Consider the following 22,514-nt stretch of genomic DNA (forward strand, 5'->3'; position numbering starts at 1 on the left):
CATGCAACGGACTCTCAGAGAATAAACACCCTTGCCACAGAGCGCATCATCTGATGTGGCGGTTAGTCATCGGTCTTTCTGCGCTACAAACCGCCAGTTAGAGCAAACAAAGTCACATGCCACCCTCCCTGCGGGGGCTAGAGGGCTAAAAATAAAATTCAAGCAGAGCACGGCAACGAGCTGGACTGAATTACGACTCGGGGTTAGTTTCGCTTCCCTTGTCCACAGAGGTCCCGTGCGGCTGTGCAACAACGGCCCCAAACAGCACACGCAGAGAACGACGACAGGCGACCGACGCCACGTTCCCTAGAAGGGTCTGCGGCCTCGATCGGCCGTTAACGCCAGGGGCGACGGAGGGGGCTATTCGAGCTCCGCCCCGATCCCTCAGCGGTTCATTTGAAATGAAGACGTAAAGAAGGCCTGGAACTCAAAGCAGGAGGGGAGTCCACGATCAAACCAGCATTTAAATTTCGTTTACATTTAAAATCATTGCGCTATATCTTTTCATAAACCTCACATAATCTCACCCATGTGAAAAATAGTATACTCATAAAGTTCAAGTATACTTTGAGTCAGGCCTTGTGTATTTAAATACTTCTTCTATGCTTTGGTGAGCTTGTCTGGTGTATTTGGAACCTTTGACATGCTCTTAGTTAGTTCAATTGCACCAGGCAAGATCAATCGGGCACAGACAAATCTTTTAATCCAGAACAATTTATTATTAGTATTTGACCCGCGTCTGCTTCAAGTACACTTAAGTATAAAATGGCGTACTCCAGGCTTAGTTCAGCAGACTATTCCTTCACATGGGTAGGTGGATCTTCACTGAAAAATCAAAGCTTAAGAGAAGGAGAGTAGTTCCTGAAATATTACAGCAGCTAACAAACGCTGCACGTTTGCACTGTACTAAGGCGTATCCAGACACAGCCTCAGCGATGACATCACCAGAATAACGCCGCTAAGGGACAGCAGTCCCCCGTGAGCTCCAGCGTTCGCCGCAGACTGCAGCCGTGGCTGACGAAGAGCAGATTTTACGATGAAACATCTGGCAAACATTTCCAGAAAACGGGCCGCGACCATCCGCCTCCATCATGTGCCGGGCGAGCTTAGTGACGTCTTCGACATACACGCGACACGGGCGCAGACCGGGAAGGAGCGCACGGCGTCCTGTTCATGCGTGTTAGGGGAGGGGCTTCCAGGCCGAGTGACACACACACGGGGGCGGTGAGGGGGGGGGTGGTGGTTGCCGGGGGCTACCTGGCGGAGGGTGTCGGGGGAGGGGAGGGGTCTGCCGGTGCGGAGTCCTCGGGCCAGGTGCCACTGCTCGATAAAGAAGCGCGAGGGCTTTCTCATTGGCTCCCGAGGAGAGAGGAGAGAGGGCTGTTAGACACAGGGGCGGCCTGTAGCGTAGTGGTTAAGGTACATGACTGGGACACACAAGGTCGGTGGTTCTAATCCCGGTGGAGCCACGATAAGATCCGCACAGCCGTTGGGCCCTTGAGCAAGGCCCTTAACCCTGCATTGCTCCAGGGGAGGATTGTCTCCTGCTTAGTCTATAATCAACTGTACGTCGCTCTGGATAAGAGCATCTGCCAAATGCCATGAATGGAATGTAATGAACAGCGCACAGGAGCAGCTGCAGGGTCTAGAGACAAACTAGTTCCCGTTTAAAAACCTGAGTGTCATTTCCCGCTGACCGGCACACAGCACTCCAGACGAGTCGGGTCAGTATTGTATTCCAGTAATATTAACGACAGATTAAAACCGAACATGTTAGTAGGAGGGTGTTTCCTTTTGCACAGGCGTAGCTATAACGCAGCTTCCAAATTTAGAGAATGTCACCATGGATGCAATACGCTATTTATAATAATATGACATTATGTTTTGACGTACAACAAAGTGGCTAAACATAGCCAGGGACAACTGCACGGAAAACCCGAGAGGGAAGTACAGCTCCAAGCGCTAGGGATGACCACGAATATAAGAACTCAATCTGTATTATAATTATAATAATAATAACTGGTCAGTGAGAAACCGGCCATTGGCTACGCAGATAGCATGCAGTGAGCATGCGGTGTTGCAGAACCCCATTCGCCTGAGGGATTCACCTGGGGCTTCTCCGTCTTGCCTTTAAACAGAGAGGCCAGGCGGGCTGCCCTCTGCTGGACACTGGGGATGGGTGCGGGGCCCTTGTCCACAGGGGACGGGATCTCCAGGCCCTGCAGGAGAGCGCACGCTTTGGAGGGGGCAGAGCCTGTAGTCTTCGCTTTGCGTTTACGATTGAGAAATGTGTCCACAGCGGCTACTAATCCAAGCAATGCTTTTGTTGGCCAAAGTTTAAACAGGTTACATTACAGATATATATTGTAATAGAATTCTATGAAAGCACAATCACACAGACTAGACAAAATAGCTGCCATTTTATATGTTCTGTAGCATGCACTTGCATGCGTTAGACCCTGGACGTAGCATCACGGCAGAAGGTTGCTCATCGTGTTGTTATTCCTCGTTTTATTTTCCTGAGAGGCTGCGGCACACACCTTTTATGCGTTCCTTTCCACCACATGCAGTAATGTGAAACAGCCAGGGCAATGTGAAACAGATGGGGCCATTATTAGCACGCCGTAATGTTTGTACTCCAGTGGTTAGAACGCAGGGGTAAACGCAGGTCTGCTAGTGTGGATTAGCTGAGCTACAGAGCGTCACTCCTCTGTAGAGGCGGGCAATTACGACGAACAAGTGATACAGTCCCAGCCAGTCTCATTAAACTTCATGAGGAGACGTTTATCAACATCAACAACGCCACTACACACAGCAACCCTGCCCAGGTTCCCACAATGCAGTGGGGCGCAGGCCTAATCCATTCATAAGCCCCGTCGTGTTAATCGGCAAAGCCGCTGGCACGCCTAGCAACGGCACAGACGGGCCCCGGCAACCGCGGTTACCCTGTCCGTCATAGAGGCCCCTCCCCCGGCCTGGAGCTCCTCCTCCTGTGTGTCGGGCCGCTGCGGGGGCAGAGGGAGAGAGGTCAGCGGGTGAGGGTTTGACCCCTGAACCTGTACCAGAGCCCTGACCCTGAGACCTTCATGAGAAACCACGCTTCGGGACCGAGCACGAGCCGGCAGAGCAGGGAAATCCGATTGGCTGTCCCCCTCCAGGGAGGAAGGGTGTCGCCCTTCAAAATGTCAGAGTCTGGATGATGTCACAATGGCCGTTCAGTAGATTCCGCCCACAGCCAAGCTCAACAACTTGTGATTTTTTTTTTTTAAATCAGGAAATGGTGGTTTTTATACATGACATGAGCCGATAGTAAAATTGTTCAGCAATAAAACCAAATACCAGGGCCCCCAGAGACACTAAGGCACCCCCCCCCCCCCAAAGAAAAAAAAAAGAAATCACCATTTCCTGATTGAAAAAAAAGAAAAGAAACTAATCACTTCTATCTATTAGATTTTCCTGTCACAGAAAGGCACAACTCTCTGGATAACTAAAAACCCAACACACCTACATTTAGCTGAAGATATGACTGTCCTAAATCCTATCCATGGACTACATCATTAACAGCACAAGGCTTTGGTTGGGCAAAGTAATGTCCCTTTCTGCAGGCAGAGGGCGCTATCATTTCTGCAAGGGAGTGGCTGCGGAAGTGGATGAATGCAGAGCAAGAGTGTTAAGGCTGCAGAGGCAGCTCTTTAGCCCAGGCTGGGAGCTGAGGAGTGAGGCTAACCTCGTTTCTGAGGCGTGTCGTTTGAGGGGAAACAAAGCGAGGGAGGAGAGGAAGGAGGGAGAGGAGGATGTGTTGACAGAGCGTCACCTGTGCGTGGAGAGAGAGTGAGGAGGAGGCGGAGGAGGAAGAGGAGAGTAGAATGGTTTTCTTTGGGCAGCACCGCGAGCCCGTACCGCTTCTGGCCTTAAGAGACAGGAGAGGAGAGACTGTCACTCAACTCAACTCAACTCTACACACACACACACACACACACACACACACACACACACACACACACACACACACACAGAGGAGAGACTGTCACTCAACTCAACTCTACACACACACACACTCACAGAGAGGAGAGACTGTCACTCAACTACACACACACACACCCTGTACTATACTGCACTAACACACACACACACACACACACTCACTCACTCACTCACTCAACTCTACACTCACACAGACTGACTGTCACTCAACTACACACTCAACTCTACACACACACCCTAAACACACACTGTCACTCAACTCTACACTCACACACACTGTCACTCAACTCTACACACACACACTCCCTGTACTGCACTAACACACACAGTGTCACTCTACACTCACACACACACACACCCTGTACTGCACTAACACACACACACACACACACACCCTGTACTGCACTAACACACACACACACACACTCCCTGTACTGCACTAACACACACACACACACCCTGTACTGCACTAACACACACACACACACACACACACACTGTACTGCACACTCAACTACACACACACACACACACACACACACACACACACACACACACACCCTGTACTGCACTAACACACACACACACACACCGAAAAAAAACACACACACAAACCCTGTGCAGCACCTTACACACACACACACACACACCATGTACTGCACTAACAGACACACATCCTGTACAGCACTGAATACACACACCCTGTAGTGCACTGTACACAGACACACACACCCTGTAGTGCACTGTACACAGACACACACACCCTGTGATGCACCTCACACACATGTAGAACACATTCTGTGTGCTGTACCTCTCTCTCTCTCTCTCTCTCTCTCTCACACACACACACACAGACACACACAGACATACACACGTACACGTACACATCCTGTACTGCACAAACATACATTGCACATGCCCTTCATCACAGGATATCGACAACACCTCAGATGCTAATGCTCTGTGCTAACACATATTCACACAGTCACAATGCCCCCAGAGTCACAGGTTAGCTAATGCTAACGCCTCAGCAACTACGATACAGGGAACACTGGTGCAAACGCAGACGCTATGCTAATGGTAACGCCTCAGTAACTACAGTACAGGGAACACTGGTGCAACGCAGACGCTAAGCTACGCTAATGCTAACGTCAAAGCCAAAGCCACGGCGACTGTTGCCAACGAAGAGCACCTGCTGGAGTGAGGAACATGACCGCAAAAAACCCCCCAAAAAAACCCAGCAGGACGGCGGAGGGTAAACCGTGCGCCAGGGAGGGAAATGGAGAGAGCAAGCAGCTGGCCAAGTTCAGTGGGAGAGCGCTACATGGCAGAAACACGCTCCTGATTTATTCCCCAGTTTGTGACGGCCAACAGGGAAGAGAACGGGACCCCACAAAGCACTAAATCTTTAAACAGAAGTAGGAGACACCAGAGCGGGGAGAGGGAGAGAGAGGGGGAGTGAAAGAGAGAGAGAGAGACAGAGAGAGAGAGAGAGAGAGAGAGAGAGAAAAATACTTGACTGGCCCAGTAAACCAGCACTCCCAGTGGACAGGGACCAAGTTAATGGAATATCCATCTACCCTTAATGACACCGAAAAACCCACAAGAAAAAAAGCAACTGCACACTGACAAGCTGAAAGCTGCAAGACCCTGAACACCATGGTGACTGAACACCAGCGGCCATTTTCTCACTGAGCATTCGTGACCCGCACTGCGCTCTCCGGAGTCCCACTTTATTTCTTTTTTTTCAGGAAATTGCTGAGGATTTTCTAGCTCTCAGAGGGAAACAATAAACAAAGAAATAAATAAATATATAACAGCCAACCGCCAGCACCAGCTGTTTTGAAAACTAACAGCCAGTGGGAATGCGTGTACACCCGTATCACTTACATGGCCGAGGGCCAAATGAGACCTGGATAAAAATGTATGCGGGCCTCACACACTGCGCTTCTACTCTGGATGTCTTCACACACCACAGCCCGGGGCACAGTTCACCAGTGCGTACAGCAGGGCTGTCAAACCCTGCGGTGTCTGGTGGCTATTTGTTGGCTCCCCGGGCTAGCAGGAAAGGTCCTCACAACGTTGGTGCCACGTCGTAGAAACACTACAACAATGACAAGACATTCCACTAACATTGCGAGGACATTTTGTGTTAGCTGGACCTTTTTTTCGCCTCAGCAACCGATGTAGGCCTCATATAAAAATGTGTTTGGAGTTCTTAGCCAATCAGTGACTTCAGTACGTAAGTGCTAAACATGAACACGCAGCAAACACGAAGGTCATGTCGTCTAAGGTACCCGCTGGGACATGGAGGGAAGCTTCTAGAAGCTGGCGCTAGCGAGCTAGTCTCAGGTGGGGTCAGGTCAGGTCAGGGCAGGGCGGGCGGGGCTCCTACCTGCTCCCCCGTGCTGGGCAGAGTGTTGCACTTCAGCCTCTCCTTAAAGCGCACGCTCAGCTGCTCCTGCAGCCGGGAGCGTCTCTGGGGGTGGGTGGGGGGGGCGTGCGGGGCAAGAGGGCGTTAGCGCGGGGAGAGAGGGACGCAGCCTGACGCGAATGCACTGGACCACACCTGATCGCTGCGGTCACTCCATTACGTCACCCCGCCCCCTCTCTGACCAGTCCATCAGTCGCCACAAATGTGAGCCTTTCCATTCATTTATTCATTCATTCAACCATCCAGGCTAACCATTCAAAACTAAAACAAAAACCACCCACTGTGTTTGGGATTGATCTGTAAGAACTACATTTCCCATGTAACCCTTTTCAGGAAGTACTAATGTGTGATGAACTACTCCTCAGTCCCCCGTTAAGACAGACAGACAGACAGACAGACAGACAGACATGCATACAGATGTGAGGGTTGCTCAGGCGTTTTGATGCCGCAAGGGGGCGACACTTTACCTGTCTCCATGCAGGGACGGGGGGCAGATGGGCCACCTCTTTGGGGGGGGCAGGAGGCAGAGAAGGGCGGAGCAGGGAGCCCAGGTCAGGCATGGAGCCCCCCTGTGATTGGCGGAGGAGTGCGTGAGTGTGAGAGGGGTGGTGGAGGGGGGGGGGCGCCCAGGCCCCACGTGCAGAGGAGAGAGACGGAGAGAGGACACAGGAAGTGATTGACAGGAGACAGCATGCAAAAGGAAAAAAAAGAAAGAAAGAAGAAATTCATCGTGAAGGCAAGGGAATACATACAGCACAGAGAAAATGGAGACAAATTCTCAGTTGAAAATGTACAAAAATGAAAGGATTTCATGGATGATGAGGCAAATAAAACCAGAAATGTACAAGAGTACAAAAATGGAAAGCGTCTCTGTCTGTGTAAACTGAGAGGTGAACTGAGGGGGGCTGCACACACTCACACGCGCGCACACGCGCACACACGCGCACACACGCGCACACACACGCACACAGTCTCACACAGTCTCACACAGTCTCACACACTCACACACTCACACACTCACACACTCACACACTCACACACTCACACACTCACACACTTCCATGTTATAGCACCGCTCGTCTGTCTGTTATAGCCGCATGATAAACCCAAACGTGACGAACACAGAGCAGAGAAATAAGCAGGCTAATCCCTCCACACACATGCTGCGTAATCCCCTCTTACGGCTCCCATCGCTACCGGTTAAGTGAAAGCTAAGTGAAAAATATTCCTCTCCGTCCGTGTTCGGCTAAACCATTCCTGCCCTTTCACAATTAATAATTCCCCCCCCTTTTTTCTTTCGAATTCGGGAAAGCCTATTTGCAACCGTCCTGCGAGCGCATATTGCAGGTACCCTTACTGACCAGCAGGGGCAGTGTTGAGCCATCAACAGTGGCATTACTCAAAGCCCCTTTTACTGGATGCCAGGGGTGGGCAACAAGGCCAATCCATTTCGAGATTCCCTGCCGTCCTCCGGTCCAACTCCTCGAACTCCCCAATCGTTCATTTGATCCGACAGATTTGAACGCGACCACACATCTACCCTCGGCAGAAACATTACTGTAGTCCACCTGTAGAGCACATCAGCACTGTGCATCACAGCCAGAGAAGCTTGTTGGAGCAAAAACTCTCTTCTTCAAGCAGCACCTCTCCCCATCCCTCCCTACCTCCCTGTGAACCTTAATTGTTGTCTCTGTGACTTGCTTTGTGTATCAGTATTTTTAGTTGGCTAGGTAAGCAGTATTTGGATAGTTAACTTTGGTCACTTTTGCTCTGTTGTTTGTTTGTTTCTTTGTTAAAATAAAATAAAATAAATTGGCCCTTGCCCTTATCTTTGTTGTACAGGTAGCAGTTGAAATTGTACTTCCCTCTAGGGTCTTTCAGCGAACTTATCCCTGGTTATGGGTATGCACTTTGTTGAACGTCGCTCTGGATAAGAGCGTCTGCCAAATGCCAATAATGTAATGTAATGTAAAAACACGGCAAACACTCCGGCCGTCCAGGAACGGAGCTCCGAATCCCTACACCGTGATAGTTATGCGTCAGGCGGCAGTAACTCCTGGCACTCAATCATATCACCACAGCGCGCAGGACCGCCTTAAACAGGGATCACCAGGGAGCTGAAAACAAACTGAATTACACGAGTGAGGTACCCCAGTGCAGACTTTCTGTCACATCCTTCCCCTGGCAGTGAAAACAAATGGGCCGGTTACATAATCACATTAATTAGGAAAGGTTCTGGCACAGGGTGTCTCGCAGGAGAGACGCCATGTTCCTGTTTCAGAGCGAGGATGATATACAAATATGGCCGCCCCTCTTTCTCCACAGACAGAGCCCCCCCCCCAGCCCCTGCCCCCACCCCCCTCCCGGAGTATCGGTATTCCGGTATTCCTGACCGACATTCCTCCCTCTCGCCCCGGCTCCCACCACAAGGCCAGTGAACCCATTCGCCCCTTAAAAGGACAGCGTCAGCATTTCGGCCACCACCCCTCCCCGCCCCGACTCGTACAGGCACTGCAAATATTTGCATTACGGATACAAAGTTCAACAATTACTTTTCCCCAGGTGGCGCGTTCGACGGTCTCAAAAGAGCGGCTTTGTTCCTGTGGGAGTTTAACATTAACAGCGGCACTTGACACAGTCGCACTTGTTATATAATTAATCAGGGTGAGAATTTTTTAAAAGACTATCAACGTGCAACCGCACGGAGACGAGTGTGAATCACCGCGCCCGGCTTTCGTGCGTGAGAGGCGGAAAAGGTGTGCTTTTCCGGGCAAACAAGATAATGAGGTGTATTGGGAAAGGGCAGCTCAGTCAGTAGGCCACTAAAAAAAAACCCCCTAAATACTTATAGTCCTCCTCGGCGTACCTGTCTCTTGAGACCTGTAGACTGGATGGGGGCGTTCTCCTCGAACTTGGCCAGCAGCTGGGTGGCCATGGACTTCACTTTGTTGTGGTTCCCTCCCGCCGCCGCCGTCGAATCCGGCCTCCGCTCGGCCAGGCCGCCGGCCGCCTGGGGCCTGTCGTCACGGCAACCCCGCGGAACCTCCTCCTGGGCGGGGGGGGGGGAGATTAAATAACCGCATTTTAGAAATACGGAGACGGCCGCAACCCTCCGGCCTCGGGAGCGACTAAAGGGCGACCGATCGACTCCCGATCGACTCCCTTTTCAAAACCGACGGCCAATGCAACTCGTCTCATCTCAGGTAAATAGGGCGGCCTGTAGCGTAGTGGTTAAGGTACATGACTGGGACCGGCAAGGTCGGTGGCTCTAATCCCAGTGTAGCCACAATAAGATCCGCACAGCCGTTGGGCCCTTGAGCAAGGCCCTTAACCCTGCATTGCTCCAGGGGAGGATTGTCTCCTGCTTAGTCTAATCAACTGGATAAGAGCGTCTGCCAAAATGCCAATAATGTAAAGGTACTCACATCTTCGGACTGCCCCGCCTGGCTGGTCTTTCTCCTCTTCCCAATGGTGTCGACATCCTTTTCTTTCTTGTCCTGGAGGAGGAGAGAGAGGGGGAGACATGCAGACCTTCTCAATCTTCATTTTCCATTTCCTCTCTTGGCTCCACATTTACCGGCTCGTGCTGCCAGTACAGTAGCCTGTCAGAGGCTGCGCAGCGCAGGGAGGGGGCGGCGGATCCAGACCTTGGGGTTGCGCTTGCGGGAGATGCTCTGCCCCAGCTTGCTGAGGAAGGAGATGGGGGATTTTGTGCTGGCGATCAAAGCCGCCTTCTCCTCCGGACTCAGGTTCTGGTGCTCTGTGGTGAGACGGAGAGGGAGAGAGAGAGGGGGTGAGAGAGAGAGAGGGAGAGAGAGAGAGGGGAGAGAGGGAGAGAGGGAGAGAGAGGGAGGGAGAGAGAGAGGGAGAGGGAGAGAGAGAGGGAGAGAGGGAGAGAGAGGGAGAGAGGGAGAGAGGGAGAGAGGGGGGAGAGAGAGGGAGAGACAGAGAGGGAGAGAGAGAGAGAGAGAGAGAGAGAGATGAAGCTATTCGCCGGCTCAGGCCCACAGGACACGTCTCACGCTGCAATTCTGCCCACTCACCACCGGGGGGCACCGTGTCTTTGAACATCTCGTAGAACTGGCTGAGGTACATGACCATGGACAGTTTGTCGGGCTCGCCCACGGACGACATCTCCTTGCCCGTCATGATGGGGGAGATCCCAAACTCCCGCTCGGCCACGTCGAAGCCCAGCTGCGTGTTCCGCTCCACGTCCCGTTCCTCCAGGGCGTCGAAGTCTCTGTGTCGTCAAAAATAAGATAAATAAACAACACCGCTACACCCCTCCCTGTGCACCCCTGCAGCAAGGTCACGCTAATTAATCCTCCTGTCAGCATTCGGTGACATTGATTGAACACAGAGTGCAGAAAACCCGCAAGAAACACTCAGCCCCGACAGTCTTTTACACACAGTTGCCCCTTCACCCATTTAGCAGAGAGAAAGCCATTAGCCTCTCTCACGTTAGCATTTCTCGCCATTAGCCTCTCTGACATTAGCCTTTCTCCCCATTAACCTCTCTCACGTTAGCCTTTCTCCCCATTAGCCTTTCTCACCATTAGCCTCTCTCACGTTAGCTTTTCTCGCCATTAGCCCAGCGCTACATTATGCATCGCCTGTGACAGCTGTGGCCTGATCAGAACCAGACTTCCCACACACACTCCGGCTGCATTACCTCACGCACGTCCGGCACAGGAGAAACACACATTCATCACACAACCGACGCTTCTGAAAGGCCAGCTGTAATGATGCTACCGATTCATAATAATAATAATCACAATACTACAGCACATTCACATCGCTTGCCAGCCACCCACCAGAACAGCATTCGGAACTGCAGAACATCAGCGTGGCCCTCAGGAATAAAAACATGCAGAAATCACAAACGGCGATGTAACAATGTTAGCCTTGTATTGCGGCAATAGAAGGTATCAGAGGACAGATAACCCATGTTTACACAGGTGTGCCTATAAACATTATCCAGACAGAAATCCAAAGAGCGAAAGAATAAAGATTATCTGAACGGTATAATAAAAATCATAGTAGTAGAAGTCATAGTAATAGTACAAGTAGTAGTAGTGGTGGTTTATATAATCCACAGGCTTTTTGTGGCTGCAGTGTCTTAAGGGGGGGTGCGTGTGGCTCTTCTCTGCAGTCTAAAATGCGGGTATCACTCTCGTCAGGACACTTCAGCCTCAGGTGCCAAGTTTACTGCGCCAACACGCACACATGCCGTAATGCTAAACCACCGCGTATGAGGATCTCACAGCTGACACCGAGAGCAACTCGGCATTCCCTCTCTCCCTTCCTCCCTCTCTCTCTCTCTCTCCCCCTCCCTCCCTCTGTCCCACCCCGCTCTTCCTCTCTGGTTATTGAGAGCTCGGTCACGTGGCGGGTTTGGACCGAGGCCTGGGTGCAGCAGCACTGCACTGCGGTACTGCCCTTAACGCAAGGGTCGATGAATTCAGGCACGCGGTTTATGTTACGATATCCCAGAGTCCTCGGCCCTACTAATGAGCAAACATTAATTGCGAGGCCCTCCTGTCATCGAAACGCTGCAACCGCGTCCAAACATGGAAGGCAATGGCACGCACACTGCAACGCACTTGGCATCGCACGCGTAATGCGTGCAGGGTTCATTTTTATTCATATTTCTATTCAACTATTCAAATATCAAATAACACGCATGACCCCGCCTCGACCTATCCCACAATTCACCAGGGAAAGGCACACCTAAATGTCATTCTTAGTTCGTTTTCAGGTAGATGGGAAAGGGCCAGTGCACTTTGTAGTCAAAAACGCTGAAGGCGAGCCCCAGTGCGGGTTGAAAGGAGGCCAGCGGACCGTGGACCCAGGACGATTCCCTGCAGGAGAGAGGCAGCGGGTCTCCGCGGGGTCGCGACTCACATGAGGTCCGGGCGGAAGCGGTGGATGACGGCGCAGAGGGCCAGCCCGCTCTTCCAGGACATGGTGAGGTCCGTCACGGCCACGTTCCTGTAGCCCTCGGTCTGCCGCTGGCACCAGCTCAGGAGCTTACTGGAGCGCGCAATGGATTCTGGGAAAAATAAAATTAAAAACACCCGGTAATGCAGTTCTGTGAGTGACACAGCTGGGTTCTGAAAAAAATCCCAACCTCTGCCATTAACAGTCTGGCCAATGAGCTGTCTGCCTTAAGTCACATGATCGAACTAGCCAGCGTTAGGGAAGAACCTCATGATCCCAAGGCCAAACAGTATATGTGTGAAAGGAAACGTAAACACAAGTCATGAGAAGATTCAACATTCAGGAATTGTTACAAGTGCTGCTAACGGTTACCAGGTTAATATCGCAGAGGTATTACCAGAACGAACACACATGCAAGCTGGCAGGGGTACATCCAGAAACGGTACAAAGAAATACAAAGCAAATAAGTACAAATCAATGCCCTCTCCACTCCACTAGTCATACAGATCAGTTACAGTTCCGGAGCTCATTCATGTTAATAACGCATAGTTATACAAATCATAGCTGCAATCCCACTCATTTATAAATCATTTCCACCATGCATTTTCATTAGTTTCTTTACCTTGCACAAGATCCTGAAAATGGACACCGTCTACAACGAAAACACACTTCACGTTTCACAAAGAGGTACGGAACGCATTTCACGTCTACGCCGCTAAAATGACAGTCTCAAGCTCCACAACGCTTTCCAAGGTATCTAGAAATCTATTTGGAACACGTTTTTGGCCAGAGACAAAATGGCTGAACTCGCATTCCTTGAAGCTCCTCCTAAATGAGACTAGCGTTTGAGAAACAAAATAACTGAGCATCGGTTTACTTGCACATCATCTCAGGACAGCTCTGTAACGGAAAAAGTGAGCCTGGTGATAATGAGCACAGTTTCTGCGGTCGACATGACCTCACCGTTTCTCATTAAGTTGGGCGTCGAGGAGTTCACCGCGTTCTCCATGTCAATGCGCAAATCCCTCGACTCCCCCGTGTCGACGAGGTGCCGTACCTGCGGAAAACAGAGATTATCGCGAATGGACTGACTGATTAAGGTCTAGGATTATGATTTTATGGTGAAACATAATGAAAGAATGTTGGCAGATGTTTTTCACCCCACAGCAAATACGTGGTCATTAATCTCCTTCAAGGTGGATCTTCTGCTCCTTAATTTACTGTTGGTCGGTTAAAGCCACCCCCCTCCCCTGATTGGCTGGCTTTAGCCGGAGGGAGAGACGCACCTGGTTGGGCCTGAGGAGATGAAGGACGACGTTGGGGTAGCGGGTGGTGGGGTCCACGCTGTACTGGCTGAAGTTCTTGCTCACGTTCTCCGGGGTGGTTTGGGGCAGAAGGCGGTAGATGCTCTCCCTGCAGGGGAAAGAGAGACCCAATCAGGTGAACGTCCCCGTTAGCGCTAGCCATGCCGCCCCCCCGGCGGTTCTGGAAAGAGCGCTCGGCGTGGAGCGGGACTCCCCGAAACGGCCCTCCTGAAGGCCTCACCTTTCGGCCAGCACCTCCAGCAGCGTGCTGCCCTGCGCCCAGCTGCGCACCATCCACGCCGAGTCCATGGCTGCCAGGAAACCGCGGGCGATGCCTGTGCCCATGGGCCAGAAGGGCTGAGGACCGACACACAGGAAACACATCACACACAGCACAGGAAACACATCCCTTTCTCCCTCCCTCTCCCCCTCTCCCCCTCTCCCCCTCTCCCCCTTTCTGCCTCCCTCCCTCCCTTTCTTTTCCCCCTTTCTCTTTCCCTTTCTCTCCCCCCTCCCCCCTCCTTCCCTCTCTCCTTCCCTCCCTCCTTCCCTCCCTCAGTCTCTCTCTCCCTCAGTCCCTCTCTCCCTCCCTCAATCCCTCCCTCCCCAGTCCCTCTCTCCCTCCCTCAGTCCCTCCCTCCCCCAGTCCCTCTCTCCCTCCCTCAGTCCCTCCCTCCCCCAGTCCCTCTCTCCCTCCCTCAGTCCCTCCCTCCCCCAGTCCCTCTCTCCCTCCCTCAGTCCCTCCCTCCCCCAGTCCCTCTCTCCCTCCCTCAGTCCCTCCCTCCCCCAGTCCCTCTCTCTCTTCTCTCCTCCCCCTCCCTCCCCCCCTCTCCCCCCTCTCCCTCACCTCCAGCAGGCTGTCTCCCACCAGCCCCACCAGTAGCGGGTGTCCGTTGCGCTGCCGCACCAGGGCGGCGTTCTCCGAGGCGTACATGCAGGTGAAGTCGAACATGGCCACGTCCGGCTGCCCGTAGTGATTGATGGCGAAGTCCAGGGTCGGCAGCTGGTGATTGGTGGAGAAGTCAGCGGCCTCGCGGGCGTAGGACAGCAGGGCCGCCTGGTCCACGTTCCCCCGGGAGAGAAGCAGCTCTGTGTCTGCATAGTCCTGCCATAATACAGTGGTGAGCAGTGTCCCTTTAGTAACACAGTGGTGAACAGTCTCCCTATAGTAACACAGTGGTGAGCAGTGTCCCTATAGTAACACAGTGGTGAGCAGTGTCCCTATAGTAACACAGTTGTGAGCAGTGTCCCTATAGTAACACAGTGGTGAGCAGTGTCCCTATAGTAACACAGTGGTGAGCAGTGTCCCTATAGTAACACAGTGGTGAGCAGTGTCCCTATAGTAACACAGTGGTGAGCAGTGTCCCTATAGTAACACAGTGGTGAGCAGTGTCCCTTTAGTAACACAGTGGTGAGCAGTGTCCCTATAGTAACAGTGGTGAGCAGTGTCCCTATAGTAACACAGTGGTGAGCAGTGTGCCTTTAGTAACACAGTGGTGAGCAGTGTCCCTTTAGTAACACAGTGGTGAGCAGTGTGCCTTTAGTAACACAGTGGTGAGTAGTGTGCCTTTAGTAACAGTCGTGAGCAGTGTCCTTATTGTAATACGAGCGTGAGCAGTGCCCCCTTAATCCCAAGGGGGTGGCTGAAGTGCCCAGATCTGTAATCTTTCTGATTAATATTAATGAAGGAGAACCCAGCAAAAAACACTCACTTCAAAAGACATCACGATACATAATGAGCCAGTGAGACCGACTATAAAGACTACAGGCCCTCAAGCCTTGCAACACCCAGAGTAGGTTAGGGGAGGCAAAGCCTCATTAGGCGCGCTTGAGCTGGCAGATTGTTCCTGTACAGCGCAGACCACGTCAGGACAATCCCGCTAGACGGGGTGAATGTGTCGCCTCGACGCTCCCCTCCCGATACGCTAAGAGCCCCCCCCCCCCCCCCTCGGCACTTTGATCACTCACGTGCAGAATGACCCCCTTCTCCAGCAGACTCTGCTTCTTCGCAGTCATCACAAAGTAGTGCGTGTCGTCCTTGTAGTACACAATGTTTTCCAGGTCAACTCCTGGGAATCAATAAACAGGGAGATTTATGATTTAGTTTTTTTGTTATGTTTTGTTTTCGTGCCTGGGAGGCCTGTCTGTTACTCATCGGTTCCAGGATTGGGGGGAAAAACCGGACAAAAGCACAGCCGGGGCTCATCTCTGGACACAAAGCTCTGTGTGCGATCGGTAATTTAAGGCCATCTTCTTTGTTTTGCGTCCGCTCTGATCCGATTCCAACAGTCGTCAAACAAACAAGCAAGCTAACGGTAGCCGAGCGGCTTAAAGAAGGCGACGACAAGAGCCGTGAACATATTGCACGCGATAAAGTGGCCGGCGCTGACCTGTGGCTTCCCGAAGATCCTGGAAGAACTTCTGGTTGAAGATGAAGGCCACGCCGCTGATCTCCTCCACCTTGGCCTCGGCCGTCGTGTTGCGGTTGATGAAGTTGGCGGTAATAGCGATGGCCAGCTTGCCCCGGAACTCTTTCCTGCGGAACCCTGGCGGGTGGGGGGGTCGAGGTTGAGGGAGAGGGTGAGAAGGAAAGCGGAGAGTTTGTGTCAGAGAAGCAGGGAATGCCCCGACAATCCTGGGCTAAGCTTCATCGCACTCACAAAAACAACATCTTGGGGAAAAGGCAGGAGGAAGTCAAGAAACATTCTTGGTTTCATCTCCAGTCTATAACAGACAGTATCCTTTGATACACAGCCAAAGGCAAATAACTTATTGTTTCTCTCTAAGGACTGCCACTTCATAACGTCAATAAACTACTCAGAGAAGAATCATTTTGGTCAAATCTTATTACAATTACCATTGTTCAAGGACAGTGGACTGAGTGAGAGTAAAATGTGACCGCAAAATGCTTGGTAATAATTGCAAGTTTCAGGCAGAACCTCCAGACCGAGAGGACAGATAGCCGGACCCATTGCCCTTTTTCCAATTCCACTCGGGGGGGGGGGGCCCTCACCTGGCAACGTGTTCCTCCTCCCGTCTGCCCCGATGATGACATCAAACTCCAGCTCGTTCACCGGATGGGTCCGAGGATGGACCTCCGCCCTCCAGCCGGTCCCTGTAACACAGAGCACCGGCCAATCAACAAGCTGCAATGAGGTCACATTACTCGTTGCCCTTTGGTGGGAGTGGCCTTCACATCCACAAGAGTGAACAAGACCCGCATTGGTGAATATGGGCCTATCCAGCAGCTCAACACCAGGGACCCAGTGAATTTCACAAAATCCTTTGAAACAGGGTGCAGCACAAGGAGACGGCCTTACTCTCATTCTCCTGGTCCTCGGGAGGCTCCACCAGGCCCTTGAACTCCACGTTAACGTGGATCTCGATGCCCAGGAGAAGAGCCACTTTGAGCAGCATCAGCTGGAGCTGCCGAATACCTTAAAACAGGAAGCGACATCATAAAATCAACATTCGATACATGCGGTCACACACCACCACAGGCACAACCATTAATAAACTTGCCATTAGTGGCAAAACCGTAAAGCAACGTCATCGTGAAAAGACCCACTCCAGTCGAGGCTAATTTTCGGACACCGTCACAGCACCAATAACTAACGCTGTACCCCAAATACCACTAGGGGGCCGCACACAGATATACCCTTGAGCCAATGTCTGTAAACACCCCTCAGGCGTGCTGCACTCACTGATGTGGTCGATGGCGCCGGCGCAGAACTTCCCGTAGAACTTCTTGCCCCCGAGGCCACGCAGGTCCTGGATGGTGAAGGGCCAGAGGTGGAGCACGTTGTTCCGGGAAAAGGCGTCCCTCTTCTCCAGCAGGACCACCTTGGCCCCCAGGAAGCCCAGCTCGATGGCCGTACGCAAGCCACACGGGCCCGCGCCGATGATCAGACACTGGCGGGGAGGAAAGGGACAGCCAATCAAACACTGCGCGGTTCCAGGAGAGCCAATCAGGTTGGGGCCACAGTGGAACACCCCATTTTTAGGAAGCATAATAGGTCCAGCTCCAGTTCCAGTTTGTGAGAGTTGACAGAGGACAATAAATCTTATCTTCCAAAGGCATGGTAATATTAACACAGGTAATAATATCAATGGAACCTCCATAGGTTTATGATGATTACGTTTTTACAAACTAAACATTTTTATACTGCATCAGCAGAAACGTCTAGGTTGTCTGTACCTTCGAGTTGGCACATGCTCGTCCCTTCTTGTAGTCCTTGTGGCAGGCCCTCTTGTCCAGCTTGGCCCAGATGGCCTTGGCCTTCCAGTAGTTGAGCTTGGCCTTGAGCTTGTGGTAGAAGATGCGGTACTCATTGGGCCGGAGCTCCAGGAAGTCGCAGAGCTCCTGGAAGGCCTTGAGCGTGCCCTTGCAGGTGGAGGCCTGGACGAAGCGGTCGAACAAGACGTGGGAGTGGCTCACCCGCTCCCCTCCAGCGCCAACGCCCCCGTCCCCCATTGTCTGGGTGGACGGGCGGCCACCCCCCCTAGTGGGGGGGGAAGCCTGGGACGGGCCTCCGCCCTCTCGCTCACAGCCCGCTCCGGCTTAACGATTGCTGGGACCCTCAGGCATCTTCATTTCTGCCGGGCAAATGCGAAAATGAGGGAAATGAGAAAATGAATGAACCAGTCGCAAAATTTGTCAAGACCAAAGCAAATCCCTCAAACTACGGCTGGTGGTTTTAATTTTTTAACTTTTAATTTGGGAAATCAACTCCAATTACTCCAATACAGTATTCTACCGTATCGTGAGCATGGAATGCAATGCTTTCGGCCATTTTAAGCAACCTGTCGGAAGGTAAATGAAGCAAACCGAAAATGATCTTTATCATCAGAAAGTATTAATCCTTTCTTAACTCGATGCTCAGAAGGTCCTGGGTCCATGTTACAGCACAACAAGTCACTAAAGCACAGTGGTATTCGCTCACTGTAGTTCAGAGGCCACATCTGCAAGCAGGTTTAGCTTAGCTCCCTGTCTATTAAGCTTCATTACTACACAGATGCTGTCTCCAAACAATAAGCTCAAGGCCAGAGCACTACCTGATTCCACACAGCCCCATCATTAGAACAAATCATGCATAAGAAGAAATTATTGGCTGGCAGTATCAAATTAAGGGTTAGGAAGAACTGAAAGAACTTCAGTTCTCAAGCTGCTCTAACCTCAATGTTTGTCTATAAAATAAACTAACGGTGAGGAAGGTCAGAACAGGCAAAAAAGGAAAAAAAACGATATATTTTTTTAAGACTGTATTAATTTAGGAGACACTTATACCAGCAAGGGCAAGGTGACAACTAATGTGTCCAACAACGGAACAAGCAAGCACCTGCAGAGAGTTCGGGAAGCAGTGTTCAGACAGAAAGTAGTTTGCTGGTGGGACTGGGGAGTTCTCCAGCGGTCACACGATCTTGTCTGCTATCTAGGGCCGAGAAGCCAGGCCACGAGCACGTACGGCGCTCAGGATGACAGACCGCCCCAGACAGGAAAGGCGTTTAATGATACCAGACAGATTAACATGCTCATTCAAAAAGAACTTGCTTCCGCATTTTTTTTTTTTTTTTTTTTAAGACAAACAGGCAACCCCATTTTTATCCAATATCCAATGAGAACGGCGAGGATCCTGTGACATTTGTGTTGCCGTGGTTTCTTATGAAACTGTTCCACTGTCAGCTTACACAAGCATTCCATGTGCTCTTTTTTTACGTTGCAAAACTGCACCTCGGGGGTCATTCTCTCCTGTCCTCTTGTCTGTCAGCTCGCAAGGCAAGAGTGCACTGATCACGAGCGTGACGGAGTGCACACAGCCAGGTTTAGAAGCCCAAGAGAAAAATGACATTCGCACTCTTGGGTGGGAGCGCATTTCTCTTCCGTTTTGACAGACAGTTTCATGGTTCTTAATGAAATGCATCACAAAAAACATTCTCATAGAAGGCCCATTTAGAATTCTATAAATCCAACTTCTCAGCTGTACTCACTCTAGTCTCTGAAATGTTTGCAGCTACATTTTTCATACTTTTTCAACACTTTATGTTCTTGTACTTTTTACAAAATTATGAAAAATGTTACAGCTTCCTGAACCTTTGTGGTGAGTACCTCCGATTTTACCCCTGTTCTGCCCCTTTCAGCCAGTTTTATACATGTTTTTATATCAGTTTTATACAACTGATGCAACCACGTAACCCTTTATCTAATATTGGTGCAGGTCGAATCTTATTTGCAGTATTTTATTGTGCAACAAGCCCAAATAATAATGAATGGCCCTTTTCATCATCTGCCTGTAAGCTCTGTGAAGGCAGCGCAGCACTGCACCAGGGGTACGGAGAGGAAACAACTGGGAAACAATCAGCCTACAACAACTTCCTGGCTGCATTCTTCCAGGACATCAAAGGCGATGAAGCTGAAGGAGGCTCTCTGAGAATCTTCCTTTGTGCACCGTGAGCCAAGCGCGTAAATGGCCCAAGATTTTCAGGGGCTGAGAAGTGGTACCGGACGACTGAGAAGACAGGTCACTGATTAACACAATGGGCGTCACAAACAGGGATTTAGACATGGTTACGTCTGGTAACCCCCCACCGGTCAAAACAGTGGGGTCATTAAGTCATGGGTGGGCAACTGGCTCAAACTGACACCAAAGGTCATGCGGCCAGTGGAATAGGATGTCCCGCCAGTATTGTGTACCGGAAGGATAAAAGGTCAACAAAAATACTCCTGGGAGGACTTAAGCCTCCGTGCCCCTCAACTCGTCCAACACAGAGTGCAGTAAGCTCCTGTTCATTTCAACCTTTCTTCACCCCAACCCTTGCAGTTGATAGCGCATCCCGCGGAGGCCGTTATTACAGGAACGCCACCAGCGGGAACATGTTCCCCCCAGAGCACAACACCGGCTGTGCTTGCTGGAGCCACAATCCACAGACATTAAAAAGTGATCATGTGCCGATGGCCCACACCGTAGCCTTGGAAACTTGTCGTCCCAAAACACAACAAATCACAACAAATTCATCGTGGCAGGTAGCGGGGCGGACCGCAAGCCTTTTCAAATCCCGCCAGCTGATCCCTGCTGTGGAAACGGGGGCCGGAGCGCTGGCGGGCTGCCTCGGCTCCAAAAGAGGTCCCGCCGCAACTTCCTGCATCCCCCTTCCTCTCCTCACGCACGCCGACTCCACACGCCCGCCAGACACGCCGCTCCACGTCCCTAACACTGAACGCTCTGTCTCGCCAACGCCGAGGCCAATACGTTCAAATATGATGCATGTCTTAAGCATTTGAGGGGCGTATTCTCCCAGGACGGGACCGCGGCAATGGGTGTTCTGTGCTGTGAAATGCCACCGGAAACATGTTTTGGGACCAGAGCGTCCTGCTGTCGAAGCGATGAAGATGGACTATCTGTCGAAAGTCAAAAGAGTCCATTCTGTAGACTGTGCCTGTTCACTGGCCGTGTTTTAGTTCAGCCCTAACCTCCCCGGACTGGCACAATAATTCCTGCATTCTCCACCAATAAAAAATTGATTTTCTGTAGATATACAGTGCAAGAGATACGAATCATCCACTTACACCCAGTAACCTTTACACAATGTCCTTCCAGATCATTCTCTCAATGTTAGGAATCTTCCACTGTCAATATGATGGACAGTTATGAAAACGTTGCCTCATAAAATGTGGAAAAGATGAAAAGCATTGCAGCAATTGTAGCCTGGAGTCAAATCAAGGGCAGGGCCTGCCACACCAGCTGTCCAAGAATGTGCCAACACGGCACATAAATACAGATAAATGTCAGCTCAAAAAAAAATGCATCCCATTAATCTTTGCAATTCACTGTAGCAAAACTGAAGTCAAAAATGTTCATTTGGTGCGAGAGATGCAATGAACCCAAACAGGCCTACAGAAAATCCCCTCTACGTACACGGAGAGGATTGGGTCCCATGTAACAGGTATCAGAATGAAACGGAACAGCACACTACAGCAAGACGTGGAGACCATTGTATGAACATAACTGAAAGCAGAGTCTGGTTTTCCCAGGAGGCTAGTTTAAACGGATCACACCGGGTCCGTTTGGCTTTCCCCCTCGCTCGCTATTCCAGCTGTGGATGGAGCTGAGCGTCTTTTTGACTCCTCAGAGGAAATGACTCCTCTGCTCCAGCTCACACCCACTCCCCCCCTGTTGGGATAGCACACTTCAGGAGACAGCCATAAATGTTTATCACTCTGCCCCATCCGTGACAGCCAGTGAAAGGGCCGTTTAGCTCAACTATAATCATAAAATATGTGATTAGAATGTTAACAGGACATTCGAAAGCTGATAACTACTGGTCTATTTGCGAGTAAATGAGTTCTAGAACACAGACTTTCCAAAAAAAAAGGAAACACAGGAAGTGACACATGATCAATTATGTGAGGAATGCTAGTGTTCTCCATCTAAAACGTCCTCTCAGCCCAACCAGAGATATTTATCGGAAAGGGGCGCCAATAAACGCAACCACAGCTATATTTGCATCCACTGGAAATATGAATCCGTATATTTTTGATACATCAGTGACTGAGGCACAAAAGGATTCCGTTTCAGGGGGGGACGATGCAAGGTTACCATGTCAGCCTGACATTGTGTGAAGAGATGAGAGGGAAAGAGACTCTCAGAAGGGGAGGAGGTCAATTCTGAAACGTGTTCAATTCCTGCCCTGTAGACTCCGACCATTATTATTATTATTATTATTAGACCACTTTATTTTATATCTACGTACTATTTTAGTATTATTCTTTATGTTGTCTGCGTGCACCCACTAACCACAGCAAATTCCTTGATTCTGATTCAGACTACGGCAACCACACATTACATTTAGGATTC

The 22,514-nt window shown here is 50.9% G+C and overlaps 1 protein-coding gene across 1 annotated transcript in view; it reads right to left on the reverse strand.

Annotated features, from left to right (window-relative positions):
* mical3a (microtubule associated monooxygenase, calponin and LIM domain containing 3a) overlaps positions 1 to 22,514 on the reverse strand; it is a 100,907-nt gene that overhangs the window by 35,243 nt on the left and 43,150 nt on the right. The window contains exons 5-26 of the mRNA XM_061229844.1: positions 17,861 to 18,258; positions 17,367 to 17,574; positions 16,983 to 17,099; positions 16,676 to 16,777; positions 16,053 to 16,208; positions 15,631 to 15,731; positions 14,510 to 14,767; positions 13,904 to 14,019; positions 13,645 to 13,771; positions 13,322 to 13,415; positions 12,981 to 13,010; positions 12,323 to 12,470; positions 10,462 to 10,658; positions 10,066 to 10,178; positions 9,844 to 9,915; positions 9,285 to 9,467; positions 6,886 to 6,987; positions 6,380 to 6,463; positions 3,815 to 3,910; positions 2,946 to 3,005; positions 2,109 to 2,219; positions 1,258 to 1,356 (exon numbers count right to left, since the gene is read on the reverse strand). Of these exons, the coding sequence (XP_061085828.1) occupies positions 1,258 to 1,356; positions 2,109 to 2,219; positions 2,946 to 3,005; positions 3,815 to 3,910; positions 6,380 to 6,463; positions 6,886 to 6,987; positions 9,285 to 9,467; positions 9,844 to 9,915; positions 10,066 to 10,178; positions 10,462 to 10,658; positions 12,323 to 12,470; positions 12,981 to 13,010; positions 13,322 to 13,415; positions 13,645 to 13,771; positions 13,904 to 14,019; positions 14,510 to 14,767; positions 15,631 to 15,731; positions 16,053 to 16,208; positions 16,676 to 16,777; positions 16,983 to 17,099; positions 17,367 to 17,574; positions 17,861 to 18,136 (2,850 nt within the window). The 5' untranslated portion in view covers positions 18,137 to 18,258. The remainder of the gene's footprint in view (positions 1 to 1,257; positions 1,357 to 2,108; positions 2,220 to 2,945; positions 3,006 to 3,814; positions 3,911 to 6,379; positions 6,464 to 6,885; positions 6,988 to 9,284; positions 9,468 to 9,843; positions 9,916 to 10,065; positions 10,179 to 10,461; positions 10,659 to 12,322; positions 12,471 to 12,980; positions 13,011 to 13,321; positions 13,416 to 13,644; positions 13,772 to 13,903; positions 14,020 to 14,509; positions 14,768 to 15,630; positions 15,732 to 16,052; positions 16,209 to 16,675; positions 16,778 to 16,982; positions 17,100 to 17,366; positions 17,575 to 17,860; positions 18,259 to 22,514) is intronic.

This window comes from Conger conger, chromosome 19 (genome assembly GCF_963514075.1).
Source record: "Conger conger chromosome 19, fConCon1.1, whole genome shotgun sequence".
In the NCBI taxonomy this organism is placed as follows: Eukaryota; Metazoa; Chordata; class Actinopteri; order Anguilliformes; family Congridae; genus Conger; species Conger conger.